Source organism: Scatophagus argus, chromosome 18 (assembly GCF_020382885.2).
Source record: "Scatophagus argus isolate fScaArg1 chromosome 18, fScaArg1.pri, whole genome shotgun sequence".
In the NCBI taxonomy this organism is placed as follows: domain Eukaryota; kingdom Metazoa; phylum Chordata; class Actinopteri; family Scatophagidae; genus Scatophagus; species Scatophagus argus.
Window position 1 is genome coordinate 16,791,740 of NC_058510.1, and position 16,080 is coordinate 16,807,819.

General features: G+C 43.1%; 2 protein-coding genes across 8 annotated transcripts in view; both read left to right on the forward strand.

Annotated features, from left to right (window-relative positions):
• The window catches only part of sspo (SCO-spondin), a 65,393-nt gene extending 59,697 nt beyond the window's left edge, over positions 1–5,696 (forward strand). The window contains exons 114-116 of the mRNA XM_046372153.1: positions 326–456; positions 3,147–3,297; positions 5,244–5,696. Of these exons, the coding sequence (XP_046228109.1) occupies positions 326–456; positions 3,147–3,297; positions 5,244–5,266 (305 nt within the window). The 3' untranslated portion in view covers positions 5,267–5,696. The remainder of the gene's footprint in view (positions 1–325; positions 457–3,146; positions 3,298–5,243) is intronic.
• Positions 5,697–7,633: 1,937 nt separating this feature from the next.
• kcnh2b (potassium voltage-gated channel, subfamily H (eag-related), member 2b) overlaps positions 7,634–16,080 on the forward strand; it is a 208,862-nt gene continuing 200,415 nt past the window's right edge. For all 7 annotated transcript variants that reach the window (XR_006841390.1, XR_006841391.1, XR_006841392.1 and 4 more), the window contains exon 1: positions 7,634–8,818. Coding sequence is in view for 4 of the 7 variants with exons in the window: in XM_046370884.1 (XP_046226840.1) it covers positions 8,743–8,818 (76 nt within the window). In the remaining 3 variants the exon portion in view is untranslated. The remainder of the gene's footprint in view (positions 8,819–16,080) is intronic.

A 16,080-nucleotide genomic window follows, 5' to 3' on the forward strand; every position in this document is an offset into this window, starting at 1 on the left:
CAAACCACTTTAGTCGATTTGAATATTCTAGAGTTAATTTTGAAGGGGGCTACTGCTGCAGTCCCCAATTAGTGGAAGATTACATGACTTAAGCTACGCTGGAGCTTTAATCTTTCTCTCAGTGGAGGACATGTCACATGCTGTGAAGGAGTATGGCAATGTCACAGCAGTCCCTGACTCTGTCTCTTCCTGTGTCCTTCTCCTTTTTCATGCAAATACAAAAAAAAAAACCTCTCCATTTCTTTTGCTACTGGTTTCTCATAATCTCCTCTTCCCTTTTCCCCCTTTTCCTCCCTCCTCTTCCTGCCCTCTTTGTTTCCATTAGGTGAGCCTGTGCAGGAGTGTCGTCGCTACGTGCAAGTCAGGAACATCACCAAGGGAGACTGTCGGCTTGACAACGTGGAGGTCAGCTTCTGCAGGGGACGCTGTCTGTCCAGGACTGATGTCATCCTGGAGGTACACAGAAGAAACATCCACACACACATACACACACAGAAGATATTACTCTCTGAACATGAGAAATTATTGACGAGTATTGACCTCAGCGTGAGTGACAACTGTTAGCACTGTAAAGGTCAATACACACAGCAAAGTGGACTAAAAAAAACGTTGGTGGTTGTAATTGCAAATTACCCATCAAAGCTGCACATTTTAATGCGCAATTTCAGTTTCTTCAACATTCATTTGATTCAGAATGTTTGCCAGCCTTAAGTCATTAACATATACATGCAGTGTGCCAGAGAAGCAGTTAAACAGTTATGCCCTTTCAAATCCTAACAAAGCCGTTAACCTATTCTAAATAACATTGTTTACAATATGCGGAAGTTATTGCTGTGCAGCCAGATTGCCCGTGTGTTTTCCTCCTGAAGCATGACCTGCTGGCATCAGCCTGTGTGTGTGTGTTTGTGTGTGTGTGCCGGTCACACCTGCTGTAATCTCACCTCTTGATGGATAAAAAGCGTCTGACAGTCTCTGCCTTCTCTCAGCTGTACCTACATACACAGCTCACGTACTGACATAAAGGTAAACAAAAATACATAATTCAGTAGTTGAGTCACCAGTGGTCTAAATATAGATGTTTTTGAATAGGACACATGTAGAGTCTGCAAGTGATTCTATCTGCTTTTCTTCTCCTCTTTTTCCTTCCTGCTTTCCCTTGTTGTCTTTTTTTTTTTTAATCTTGTAACACAGTGAGCTCATCACTTCATCACCATGGTGACTTTGTTCTTCCTTTGGCATGCATACATCTCCACTGTAAAAATAGAGTCAGTCAGATTAGTAAAAATAAACATCAGCTCAGCCAAATGTGTCATTACCTCCGGTTACTGAGGCAACCGAGGACGGTAGCCGGTGACTAAGGCGGCACCGAGAAGTCCCCTCTTCATTGATCAGCGGGACTGGAAGAAGCAGACATCACACTCCCAACCGCCGGCTGAAAGATTAAATGCACACAAGCCCACACAATAACACTTACACTCTGTGGACTTTTCAAAGTGTGTGAAGCACTAAATAACTGCTGCTTTGAGTGCTTTGGAGTTTCTGATCCTCCCTCCCTCCTGTCACCTGCTTCTCCTCCCTATTATCTGTCACTGTCAGCGCCCATCCACTGTACTGATCCACAGTCTCTCTCTCTCTCTCTCTCTCTCTCTCTCTCTGTCTCTCTCTCTCTCTCCTCCTCCTCCTCCTCCTCCTCCTCCTCTGGTGTTCGCCTGCACTAATTGGATGCTTGAGTGCAACTTCTAAGAAGCTGCCTTCTATAGTGCAAAACATGCTGTGTTTCTTTTTTGGGGGGGGGCTTTGGAAAGTTACCAAAATGTTAAATTATTACCTAATGCCCAAATGGTTGTGTGTATGAGTGTGTTGTGTTTTAGCTTTCTACTTCTTGGAAAAAAATATTTGTCATGTAAACTGTCCTGACCTGAAAAACCTACTGCTTCTTCTTATCATCATTATTATTATTTTGAATTTGACAGTGGTGTTTCTCTATTGCAGTATTTTGTGAAGAAAGAGCTTTAGGCTGGTTTAATTTTTATACTTTGAATTGGGCCAAATGCCTTTAGTTTGAATAATGTGACAGGTTCACAGGACTGACAGTAATGAACACACAGCATAACTGAGACTGCAGGCTACCTCAGCTCTATAAAGTGCTTTGGCACCAAACACCACATAAAACTATCAGCTTTCTGGTGAACACGGGGGACCAGCAAAAGGACCAGTAGAGACCAAACCAGAGCTGGAGAAAGAGTGAAGATTTGACTCGTCAGGCGGAGGGAAAATGTCTCCAAATGGATTCTGATGTTGTCAAATATCTGTCTGTTTAGCTGCCTATTGCTCGACTGTATTTAGCAGCTAGTGACTAACTGTGCCATGGACGGTGTACTTACCGGCTTCTTTTGCTGAATCCAGCTACTTGAAATGAGCTTTTTAAGAGTGAAGTTTGGTGGGCAATGAAAATGAACTGCTTAAGGAGGTTGAAAAGCTCTGTGGAGCTGCATAGTTAGAAATGATTTTCCGATGAGTGTGAGGGAGCCCTTTCACATTCATTTACATAGAAAAGATTCTAAGTGAAGCCTTACACTTTTGTCTGGTGAGGTTTTATCTTTCCATGAAATACTGCATTATACTTTGTTTTATTATGCAGTATATGCTCCATAAATTCTGCATACTGGCGTTCATACTGTCATCTTTTTATATCATGTTTACTGGGTTCTCCTGCTTCCCCTCTCTTGTATCAGTCCCGCTGATTCCTTTTTACCTTTTAATTTATCCTCCTTTTTCCTCTGTCCTTTGACTTCGCACCCTCCTGTATTATTTCACATTTTCCTCTTCTTTCATGCACTCTCTCTTTACTCTGTACTGTCCTCTTATCTCTCTCTCTCTCTTATCTCCCCCCCATTGTATTCCCTTCTCTTTTTTTATTAATGTTTATACTACATGACAGACAAACCGAACGACAATGCAAGGGTTTCCACTGTAGTACCCGAAGAGGGACAATAAATCTGAGAAATCTTTTAACCATTTATCGATACTAAAGCAATCTGATGAATTTCCTATAATTTCCTATAATAAAGCGTAGAGAGCCAATCCTTTCAGCACTGCTCCTTTCTCTTCACTCATCCTCTCTTTCACCATTTCATTCTCGACAGGAGCCCTACCTCCAGTCGGTTTGCGAGTGCTGTAGTTACCGTTTGGACCCTGACAACCCGGTCCGTTTCCTCAACCTGCAGTGTGAAAGCGGACAGAGCGAGCCGGTCGTCCTGCCAGTCATACACAGCTGTGAATGCACCAGCTGCCAAGGTGGGGAACGTGGCCGAGTGGATTTGCATGTTCATTTCTCATGTCAGTGTGAGGACCGAGCATTTACATATATGTAAAAACATTTCTGCGTGACACAGGTGTATGTATGACCTGCTCCCAAACAGTCAAAGTAAGGGAATTTTATTTAAATGATAACCATATCCAGAAGGCAAGATTGGCAGATTGTATTTTGCAGCTTTTCTCACATGATAGTTTTAGTTGTAGTAAAATGTAAGAGAGAAACGTTATTTTAAAACAGAACACTGCAGCTGCTCTGGCTGCTTCACGATAACATGATAATCCTCCTGCAGTCGTATCGTTTAACTGACTTTGATACACGTATATGTAAATGTATAGACTCATACAAAGGTTATGCCTCTCAGTCATCACTTCTGACCCACCAGAAGTGTGTGCCGATGTCAGTATATGCCCTCCATCTGTGTTGGGACATTTCTTCAGTTGTATTTAGCCCCAGCCACTAACATCACGAGGTTGGGACTCCATAAAAATGTAGCAAGCAGTTTGCTGTCAGCTTCTCTTTCCTCTGCCCTGCGTGTTGGTGTGTGTGTGTGTGTGTGTATGTGAGTGTGTGTGTGAGTTGCAGATCGAGGTTGTACACCACACACAAGCACACACATGCACACACCCTGGAGCAGAGAATGTAAACAGCGGTCGGGATGAAACCTGCGCTCGGGCCAAATTCACATAAAATCCAGCAACATGGCTCCCTCCTCGTGGGGCTGCGCTGAGGTGTGGGAGTGTTTATTTGTGCTTTAAAACAACGGCTGCGAGACAATCAGCAAATAACATTTTATTTGTCTGAGTCACTGCTCTCCTCTTTTCATTCACTGTCTTGTCTAGTTGCGCTGGCCAACTTTGAATCGTTTGTTTTCACACAGCAACCGCCAATCGCTGCGTAATATGCCTTTAAACTAACCTAAACTGATTCATTTACACGTATTCAGTGGTGTCGGAGCAGGCGTTTAAAAGAGGCCATGGATGTTTCAGTCAGAGCGAGTGTGCTGTGGAAAGCCGCCGTAATGGAGCGCAGACGGCAGTGCACCAAACTAACAGACACAAGGAAGGTTGAAGGTTTTACGGCTCAGTAAGTGAGCGGGTGAGGCTATAATACACTTCCTGTCTCAGTACAAATTCGCAGCCACTTTTGATTAACTCTAGGCTGACACACACACACACACACACGCACAGGCACGGTCAGTGACATACATACATTTACGCAGATTCACACGCGTGCATACACTGTAATCTAAGTGAAACATACGTTTGGTTTTGCCTGCCATGAATAATTCAATCAAGTATCCCACCTCTGAAGCAATTATGTGCTAATCCATTCATCAACATGGCTGATTGCGTTAGTTAATTGGATGTAGCCACATACGAAACAGAACCCCCCGACACATACACACACACACACAGCTCATACTCCCCTCTCTCACTACACTCCCGTGGACATCACATCTGACAGATTCAGTCGCTGTGGCAATCAGTCTTTGATTGCGTGGGGCTGCACTCACACACACACACACACACACACTCGCACATGTTAACTGCCGCTACAAGTTTTCTCATTTTTCAGCTGATGTTATCTGTTGTGACTTACACTCACGCATTACAGTCACAAGACTCGAGTTGGGATTTTGTCATGTACTTTGGCTCATTCATTTCATGTTTTAATTGCACTTCGAATACTTTGCCGTACATCTGCGATAGATTTAATAGATTTAAGAGCGCAGTTTTAAATACAGAAACTGTCCGATAGCCTACAGCGTATCGAGTCACACTGTTTCTGAATGAAGATGAGATGCTTGGGACACAGTCTCGGTCTCCCTTTTGTGCTATAAAGAAATTAGATTATTACAGACAAAAAAATACAAAAAAACCCCCAAAAAACAGTGACGTTCTGTTGTTTGTCTTCTCCCTCACAGGAGGCGACCTGTCCAGACGCTGAGCGAGTATGTTGAGTGTGCCCGTGAGCTGAGTGTGTGCGAGTGTGAACGTGTGTCTTCACTAGAGAGGACGAGAGCAGGACGAGTACGAACGGACAGTCAAGTGAGGGCGCCGCGCTGTGAGAGCCAGCCGGGTGATGGATGGAGAATTTTGGAATGGACAGATCAGCTGATGAGTGGAAAAATGAATGTCCTCAGACCTTGCTGATTGTTCTGTAGTCCTTAGTCATCATATGACTTTATTCCACTGCTGTTTTCTACTGTATATTTAAAGTGATGTTAAAAGACTCATGATACAATCCAGGCAAAGCCTATTCTGCTTTAAAATGTGTTCGATTTGTATGTTCAAAGAAAATGTACCAGCCGTGTTCTTTGCAGTTTACAGTGTAGTTCCTGTGGACTGCTCAATAAACACTTGTTCCACATGGAGAATACTGTTGGTTGTCTGTCTTTTTAAGAGTCAGAATGTGCCTCATTTCCCCCTCAACCTTTTTCTCCTGTTACACCGAACCGATTTCAATCAGATAAATGAGAATATCATCAGCATCGACATGAGCAAACCAAAAGAGGCTGCTATTCGTGTTATTCAGGAGATCACCAACATCCCTCTGTGGTTTAAATAAAGATGAAATGGTTCCTGTACAACTCGCTCTGTTTACCACTTTTTCTAGTTCAGAGCAAGAAGTGACTTTGCTTATAGTATACACATATCCAACCTGTATACTGTGCCTCTTTAGTTATGATCCGGGGGAATAAATGAAATAAAAACGCTGGAGGTTCTAAGGAGAAATTTCCATTTTGACTCAAATATCAGAAGAGGAGTCATCACTGTATTTATTTTATTAATAAGAAGTTGTGCAAGTTTGCATCATCCATTTGTAGTGAAGCAGCTTGGTCTGAATGTTAATTTCTGGATTTTACACAACACCCCCCCCCCCACACACACACACACACACGCACACATACACACACACAGAGTTTTAGCGATGTGCAACTTTTTGTGATATTAACTTCCAGAACTGAGAGTGTAGACATGATCTCTGACTTATTTTGTGCAGAATAAATCATGTTTTTGAAACACTTTCTCTGGAAATGTTATAGTTGTTATCTGAAGTGACTTTTCTGATGACGAGAGTTTAATCTGCTGCCGAGCTGTTTCTTCATTATGAGAAGATGTAGCTTTTAATGGATGTGTCAAAGTGAAGGCTGGAGCTTTTTCATTTCCTTTATTTAGACATGTATTCATTACTGTGCAAAGCAAAACATATTAAGAACCCCTGAAGCAACAAGTCATATCTTTTTTTTCCATCCTTACATGTCTGTGTGTTTGTGCTGGTCATACAAAAAGTTTGTCAGGCTCTGATCTGTGACAAGAAACTGTTTGCTTTTTCTTTTCCTCTTTCCCCTCCTTCTCTCCTCCATCCTCCCCTCCTCCCTCTTTCTTTTCCTGACTAAATAAGGGAGTTATGAGAGAGGAAGGCTGACCAGCACGCCTCCTCTGCGCATTCGTCTGCTGTAGTAAACACTGCTGGGTGTAATAAGGGCAGGAACTGATGCATTTTTAATTCATACCAACATGTCACATTTTGATGGATAGTTCCTCAGGCCTCGTCCAACTTCAAGGATGCAATTCATCACGTCTAACCAATCATCAAAACACTGATCGCTGGAAAAATGAATGCATTCATGCTGCTGCGCAGGTCATTTTGATGAATGCATCCAGTGAGCTGCAGCGTTGCTCTGGGCTCGTATCTGACAGAACTAACAACGAGGAACCTTTACTCATTCCAGGCCTGTTGTTCTAATGGATTTAAAGGGAGTCTGAGTAAACGTGAGGTTGTTGGACATGCAGGGCAAGAGAGCTTAGTCTGCCGATGCCTTCAATGCAGTCAGACAAATAAAACTCCTCCCTGTAGCTCACAGCTTTTAATACTTTGTAACAACTTATGGATTCTAATAATATCTCAGGCATTTGTTGTTTGATTCCCTTCCTTTTTTTTTTTTTTACAAAAATCACACACGTTGTACCACTGACTGTTGGTATGTCTATGCTAATAAATGCGAAACAGAGCTGTCCGATCATTTACGCGCGTTTCAGCATGAGGTACAGTTTCCGACAGTTCGTGAAGGTATCATCCCCAGCATGACGGAAGGGGGGAACCCCGGCGCTGTGACGTAAGTGAGCAGCCTGAGTGGTGAATCCCCATCCAACTCTGAAAGACCAAAAAAAGCGGCATAACAACCGAGCACTGTTTATATGCAAACACAGCCGGAGAAGCGCTTCACTTCAGTGCAGCTTAATGTCTATGGGGCGTGTATACAGTGAACAGCAGCACCGTGTGTGTGTGTGAGAGAAAGAGAGGGAGAGAGCGTGTGGAAGACAGGTAATGCCACTCAAAGCCGCACACCTGACGGCCGTTTAGCCGTTTAGCCGCAGCCTTTCAGAGCAGGTGTGTGATAAAAACCTGCCGTGTAACACGAAGCACGTTCCTTCTTTTTCATCCCACACCGACCGCTTTCCCAGAATGGAGTTTACGTCGTGCTATTAGAGGCTACGTTCGCCCAAATGTAACAAAGGACTGAGTTTTTAACATAATCACTGATACCGGGGGTACTTCTGTGCCCCGGGCCCCTCTTTGGGCCGCTCAGGTGGAATGCACATCTCCGCTCCTGATGAGCAAAGGGTTAAAAGAAGCGCAGCTAGACGCCGGTGGAGCTGAAGTCATCCGGCAGAGCGCACGGCGAGGAGGAGGAGGAGGAGGAGGAAGAGGAGGAGGAGGAGAGATACAGAGAACACCTCCAAAAACACCCATCTAGGACGACTCAAGCTGCGTATGTGCTCTCTGCCGTTTTCTTTCAATCTTTGTTGTGTTCCTTCTCCCTGCTGTTAAGCGCAAACATATTCCGACGCACAGAGGAGGGGAGGTGGACAGAGAAACAAATAATAAACGCCCCCCTCCCCTCCCCCTCCCTCCCCCAACACCCACCACTCCCCCCCCTCCTCTTCCACAACTATGGCTCCAACGACGCTCGTCGGAAAGCTCGGCCGGTCCGCTTCACAGGAGCGGGCTGCAATGCAGGAGGAGAGGTCTGCCGTGCTCCACCGAGTGTGAGACCAGGAAGAAATATCAGCTGACAGCCGGCCCTCGCCTCGGGGGACAGAAACAGACACCCTCAACCTGGAAACCAGAGGCTGGAAACGGCTCAGTTCTGCCGTGCGTACAGTGCGCCTCCTGTCCACAACTCTCACCTCCTCTCCTCACTTTCTCCTGGAGAGCCAACACGAGCCTTTTGTCTCTCTGACCAACTTGGGGGAAACTTTGGATCCCGGATCAGAGCCTGTCCCCGTTGAGTCTTCATGCAGGGAGCGCAGTGAGCATCGTGCGCTCGGCTGCGGGGGACTGGAAACGCAGCGTCGGTGTGATATTATTAAAACTCCTGCAAAGTCTCCCAAAGTCCAGGGGCCACCGCTGCGAAGATGCCCGTCCGGAGGGGCCATGTGGCTCCGCAAAACACCTTCCTGGACACCATCATCAGGAAATTCGACAGTCAAAGTAAGATCATTGTCTTCTTACCTTCTGTGAGATGATCAAAACGCAGCCTTTTTCTTTCATTTTTCTTTCACCAAGGCCCACTTTTAATAATTTATTAGGTGACTCTAAAGCTGTTTGAAAAATTGCATTCTGATAATTCGGGCTCTGAGCTGACATTTTGCTTTCCAGAATTAGCCTCAATAATGATGTTTGCTGATGCATAGTTAATCGCTTTGACAAGTCACACCACGGTGCAGCGATGCTATGGCGGCTGATGGTGGGGAGAGAATGTGTGATGACTGAAGATGAAAATATAAATCCAAATCACATAAAATCTGCTAAAAAAAAAAAAAAAAGACAACTTTTGACATTTTAAGGTCACATAAAAACAGAGCAGTGTGACACTTAGGCTTTAGAGGTGCTTTATTTCACACCTCATTCATTTCTGACCTCAACAGGAACAGCTTGTGTGGATTTGAACTGCTGAAGTCTGTTAGTTGTGGAGCTGAAACCTGCAGCTGCAACAAACATCTGTCATTCAGGGATGATTCTTGAAGTGTGCCTTAAGTATGTTACAAAACAGGCCAGTACAATATGAAGAATCTGATTAGCTCCTCCAGATCCCCTCATGCTTTAATGTCATTCTAGAAATACTGCTTCTGTTGGCTGCATGGAATCTATTATCTTTGGCTCAGTTGGTGTGGGTGTGTAAAACAGTTTTATACAGAAACTGCTGGACACATCTGAACCTTTTCAGACATTATATGGTTTCTTTTGTTTATTTAAAAAACAAAATCAATATCTTATCAATGAATCTGCAGTAAAACAAACGGCATATCTGAGCTGCTAAATTTTTCATAGAGGCCAGGGGGATGAAATTTGAAGCTGCCTATATTTCAAAATACGCAGGCTTCACCGTCCTCACTTCCCTTCGGCTGTTTTATCTTTGATGCAAATCATTCAGGTTTTTTTTTTTTTTCCCCTCGTCTCTGAACGTGTGACCAGACTTTAAACGTGCCTCAGAAGCCAAGACGGGATGTTTCCTGAGGAAATTCACCTCGGGGCTGATGAAGAAGGAGATGAGAATGATGATAGCTGGGGCGTGAGGAATAGTGCAGGATGTGTCTCATTAACATTTAGTTAGTTCAGGTCTTAACAGTCAAGCTGATGGAGGAGACATTAATTGTAGATCTAATTGCAGTTTTTAAGGAGTCTAAATGTCAAATGCTGCTCTGAGAAACAGATTAGATAAAGCTGTAGATGGGAGCTGAAGTGAAATATACCTGAGAGGAAACAACTCTCTAGCGAACTTGATCTCTTGAGGTGTACCTACTTCTGAACGTGCCTTCTGCCATTCACCATATGCTGTTGGTCTGAGCGGTTCACAAGGCTGGTTTGGACCAGCGCTGATCTCTTGCTGCGTTCGTAACACCCAAGAGCAGCAGCAGAGCTTCAGACAAGGTATTAAAGGGGTGGATTTGGTGCGAAAAACACCCTGTTTCCCAACACACAGGCACTGAAAAGCGATTCCACGCAAGTGCAGTCAAGTTGAGCAATTGACGGTGAAGTTGGGTAATTGACATTAATCCTGCAGTACTTAGTTTTTCCATTCTGATAAGCATGGATGACCCTGCAAAGGTGAACATATTCTGCTGCTCACCCAGACGCTGCCGACTCATTCCACTGTGTTCATGTCTACAGTGTATCTTCAGAGCAGATTTGCATTGGTTCAGCTTCTCCATGAGCTGAGAGATTATTTATCAGAGGAGCACTTCAGCGTTACCGGGGAACATAACCTACAACTGGGAGGCACGGAAGCTCACAGCAGAGCTTTCCAAATGTAATCCCAGTGACTCATATCTCCAGAATAATTTTCCATTGATTGTTGCAGGCTTTTGGTCAGGCTAACCAAGCATGTTGATGATGGTGACGACTTGGTGTCTAATGGCTGTGGGTAATGAACTGGTGGACATGGAGGAGGAGCATCTAGCAGCTGTTAAGACACCCATACTAATTGCAGAGTTGTTGAAGGAAAACGTACTGGAAATGGAAAACTCTTCTCGTAATCAAAGTCCTCCAAAGCAAAAAAATAAAAGATTTGCTGATACTAGCAATAGATATTTCTTTAAAATAATCTTTTAGCTGTCAGTGCAATCTTCTGAATCCCCTTGCACTGAAACGTGAGCCCACCGCTCTCGTGATATCCTTAGCTGAGTATGGTGTTTGTGAAAGGCAGAGCCTGATGTGGGCTTCCACTCAGTAGTGCACTGCTCTTCTTCATCGTAATGGAGTCCGGGTGAATTTAATCTGAACAATAATCGAGATGAGTTCCATCCTGTTTATTCAGCCATATGGAAACATCTCTGAATTGAAGGGTGTAAAAAGCAACCTTTGTGGTATAGCAAGCGTGGAAGAGTCACTTCTTTCCCCGAGATGGGATTGCTTTTGAATTAATGGTCTGAGATCACAAGCTCTGGATACCTGATGCTCAGCCTTGAGGGAGATGATTATGAATTTAAATATGGGCATCTGTTGTTAGCACACACCACATGGAGGCTGTTTCCACCTGGTACACTGTGTGACAGGACAGACAAATCCTGTAGTAAATGTTCTTGACACTGTGGCTGTTAAATCAACCAGACTTCATTTATAAATCAAATTCACAATCAAGTTTATAAGAGGAAATAGTTTCTTCTCCTGTACTACATTTCAGGAAAGAAGTTTCTTTCTGCAACACATGTATGAAAAAAGGCAGCAGTCAGTTGTTTTAAAAAAAAATAAAATCTAATGTTTTGATTATTTTGGTGAATTTTATATTGGATATGAATCATGCAGTGAGATCACTGCTGTCATATATTCAGCAATGAAGGCTTCTTTCAGCACTTTGTTAGCAGTTTGGTTAGCCTTACACCTGAAAATAAAATAAAAGGCATGAAAGGATTCTTTAGTCTTAACATTTTATTTTATTTCACTTTATTTCATTTATATGCATTGTTGCCCCTGCTGAGCCACTGCAGCTTTCCCATTCAAATGAATGAGGAAGCTGCACTGTTTGACACAGCACACCTTAGACTTACATTTCTTGTTGGCACGACAAACTGTGCTTCTCTTTCAAGCAAATATGCATAAACTGGTTTTCCTTTGAGCCTCGGCTTTCACCCGATCATTGAACTAAAGGAGGTTCTAAAGCTTGTAAACTGTTTTCAGTTTTAAAGTGGAAATATCTTTAAACCTGGGCCTTATGTTTATGTGTTAGTGTGCAAATTCATGATTCATACTTAGCAAAAGTTTTGGAACTGGTCCAGTAGGTCACCTCTGCTGGCAGCTGCAACGAGGCTGCAATGGCTGCAGCGTAATCCTTTGGGCAACTGTGACTATTAATGTGACATCCACATTAATTTTAATTTTTTTTTTGCCAAGAGATCTTGCAAGGTGAGTTGTAGCACTTGTTTTCTCATCTAGATTGTTAGCGTTTCTTGTCAAACAAAAAGGATTTTCCTTTCCCTGAAGGATTAAGTTGCAGTCATTGCTGCCATGTTGCCAGCTGAAGTATTGTTGAACCCATTGCAAAACTGCTGGTAAGTATGAGTCATTTACACGCTAACATAAATAAATATGCGGCCCAGTTTTAAAAATACCACCATATTCCTTTAATATGGTGGTATGTTGTATTCATTCGTCATGTGTGATTTGCATACATTGTGTGTTTTTTTCAACCATCATGCATCCGGCTGGAAGATGTTTACATATCAAACAGGTGACAGGCTGTCAGGACAGTAATGTACAGTAGCTGTTGGAAATTGATTTCTATGATACAGCTGTTTATTGGATTCTTAGGCAGAAATAAACAAAAGGTGAAAGCTGTTCTGCACAAAGATTATCGATGTGCGCTCTGGTAGAAAATCAATCAGGAGCGTGATCTTTGGGGAACTGACCAATCAGTGAGAGAACCTTGTGAAATCCATATAGGCTTGTGTAATTATCATGATTTTAAGTAAGTATAGACAAATATCCATACTAAAATGACACTTATCCATTGATGTATTTGATTATTGGACATCCAGAGTATGAATCCCTCTTTGGCTAGGTTCAGACTACATGATAATATCCACTCTAAAATGGGAGTTGGGGGCGAACCATCATTTTATGCTGTGCAGTTTTTCATAGGAGACCACAACTGGGGCTGCATCTGGAACACCTCAAAATATCCTGGGAAAAAAGATTAGTGTGCCACAGTTTTTCTGCTTTTCTGTTTTCCATGATGTTGACCATTAGGAGACGAAACAGGGAGTGCAGCAGGGAGGAACTGTGCAACAGAGGAAAGGTCACAGTTTTTTAGTGTTCTCTCAACACAAGACAGCCAGTATCATGCTCACAGCTTCAGACTTTCTTTTGTTTTTATTCTTTTATTGTTTTTCACATTCTCGTGTCAAGAAGTCGGTCCAACACCTCCTTCCCAATGACATCGCGCAGGTCGTAAAAGTTGGCATAAGTGCAGTTCGTCATGTCTCTCGGCAAAGTCATCATTTTTGACCGGACGCGGTTCTCCTGTGGTCTGAACTTGGCATTAAGCTCTCTTTTCATCTTTGTCACGACTCTCCAGCCATCAAAGCAGGGAGTCATCGCCTCCAGGCATACTGCTTTTTGCCCAGAATGTTGTAGACAACACAGATCAGATCAACTTTTAGGGAATAATCTCTGTTATTGGCCTTTTGTGACATTTTCAAAATTACACACATAATATCAGTGAATCAGATTTTTCACAAAACTTACTTCTCATTTCTCCTTGGCCAACGGGTGTGCTATTTGTTTTGGAGACATACTCATTTGCAAGTGGCCTTGACAGAGAATGCATATTTCTTGGGGACGACATTTACTGTTGCTTTGTTTTCTTTTTTTTTTGCTCTTCAACAAATAAAGGTAATTAGATTTCACTGTTTTAAAACAAATGTTAATTAGATCATTAGAAGCAGGAAGCATGGGAACCATTTCTCCAACATGTGTGGAAATCTCGCGCTCATGGTTTCCGGCTCCGACTTCAGACCTTCTCTGCTTACTGTATACCGATCCTCTGTTCGTGTAACCCTCTCTGTTTACTGTACTGTGATCCTCCATGTTTGATAGCCATGCTCCTCCACACAGATAAGACCACACAAACAGACCGCGTGCCTCCCTGACAACAACCAACAACACATTTGGCCTCAGTACGAGGTCGCAGCATCCTTTTGGGTCGCGTGTTGTTGCCTGTTCTGCGTTCCTTAGAGAAGACTTTGCCCAATTACAAGCCTCAGAGCCACTGTCCTCCAGGGAGGATGTTCCCATTCTACAGCTCAAGTACAAACACCTCATCGCCATGGCAAGTGCCCCCCTGACTCCCCCACCCACACACCCACCCACCCTCATACACCCACACAGCAGGAAAAAGGTAGAATACTATTCAACACCAGGTCAGGTTTTGCCTTCTCCATCTTTTTCAAAATAAATTGAACTAAGCAGTGAAAATGAGCTCTTACAGTGTTTGCACTGTAAGGTGCAAAATGAGGTGCAGCTCATTCTGATAATATGACTTATAACTAAGTCATCGTTGGCTTTTAAACTTTAAACACGGAGACATTTATGAAATTATCAAAGTGGCTTTGAAGATCTTAAAAGCAAGTTTTGCATGTGTATCCAAAGCCTGTATCTTATTCTTTAAAGTTAGCTGACATGATTTGCCATATCATGTACAAGATAATATCTGATAATCAGATTTTCACACATGGATATTGGTGTCAGTCCAGCACACACTATCCTGGTGCATCCTGGAACTACTCACTAGTGCACCAAATGTGTTGTAATCGACAGCTGAAAATAATTATAAACAAATGTGCTGTTTTCTCCTGTAGCCTTTGCCAAAAACAGCGCTTGCTGTAGGATGAAGGCTATATGTGATATTTTTGACCCAGGATTTTGTCTTCGCTAATAACCACTGGGCTTGGAGCTGAGTGCAACAGACAGGGAAATCAGAAACAAACTAACAGATTGTTGGTTTCTTTCACAAAAACACCAGCATCATCCTTTAATAACCTGTTTAAGACGGCAAAATCCTCATTTCTCACACTAAAAAGCTGTCAGTCATTATTGTCAGCATTATCGGTCAACTTATTACATGGTTGGGTTTTATTACCCAAGCTTAGCAAGCGAGACTTGCTAGTTGGGTAACTGTCGGTAAACCAGTTGCAAATTTCATCTTGCAATCTTGTTAGTTTGGTTGCTAAAGGGACAGTTTATTCAAAAGATGTATTTATACCACCACTCCTGTCTCGTAACTGGCTGTAAATCATGTGTAAAATGCTTCAATTTTGCCATGAAATGCAGGCATGACTGATAATGAGGAAACCTCAGGAAGGGGTCCCCTGTGTCAAGATGAATGTGACCAGAAGAATTACAACACAGATTTCTGATATCTGACCAAGAACTGCAAAATTGCAATGCTAAAATCCCAGAAATACAGAATACCACTCAGGTAGTACAGTATGGCACCACCAGTGCCATTTATCGGTAAAATACTGTGTCTATACAATTAAAGAAACTTTTAAGTGTAATCCTTTTTAAGTTAGTTTAAAGTGCCTCTACTATCTTCAGTGTTCCTCTCAGTCAGACAGTCCTGTTTTCCTGCAACAGCAGGTTGTCCACCTGAGCGTTTAGAGCTCAATGCCTCTGTGATTCCTCGTGCTTTGATGAGCTCAGCTCAGACTTGCGTAAGGCACAGAGCCTTGATCTTCCCAGTGCAGAGAGGGAGAGTTGGCTTACACCTCTGTGAGGAAAAAAACATGCTGAGTGCATGTAGATGTTCCACACATACATCGACATATGGCTTGTATACGTGGATTAGGCTGTGATGAGACATTTGAAGGTTCCATATGTGGGCTTGCTAGTTGGATTGGTCTAATTTTACTACTGCTGTGGCAGTGGTGCAGAACAAACATAGCCATCGTTTAGCTTTTTCCCTACTGTACATCCCTACTGCTTCAAAGTCATCCTCGATGTTTAGGAAATCAGATCTTCTACATTAATGCTCCCACAGCTGCAGTGCAGAATAGATACAGGATTGAGGGTCTGTTTCCGACGGTTAGCTTTATTTCTCTGCTCCATCTGTTTCACTGGTAGGGTGTAAACACATCAACACTGCTACACTGGTGCTCAGGTCAGGAGTGAGTCAGTGCCTCATGGTTGCACTTTATTGGTGTGAAATCACTCGTCTCTCGCAAACACACCGTCTCACTCTCGGTCTCCTCTCCCGT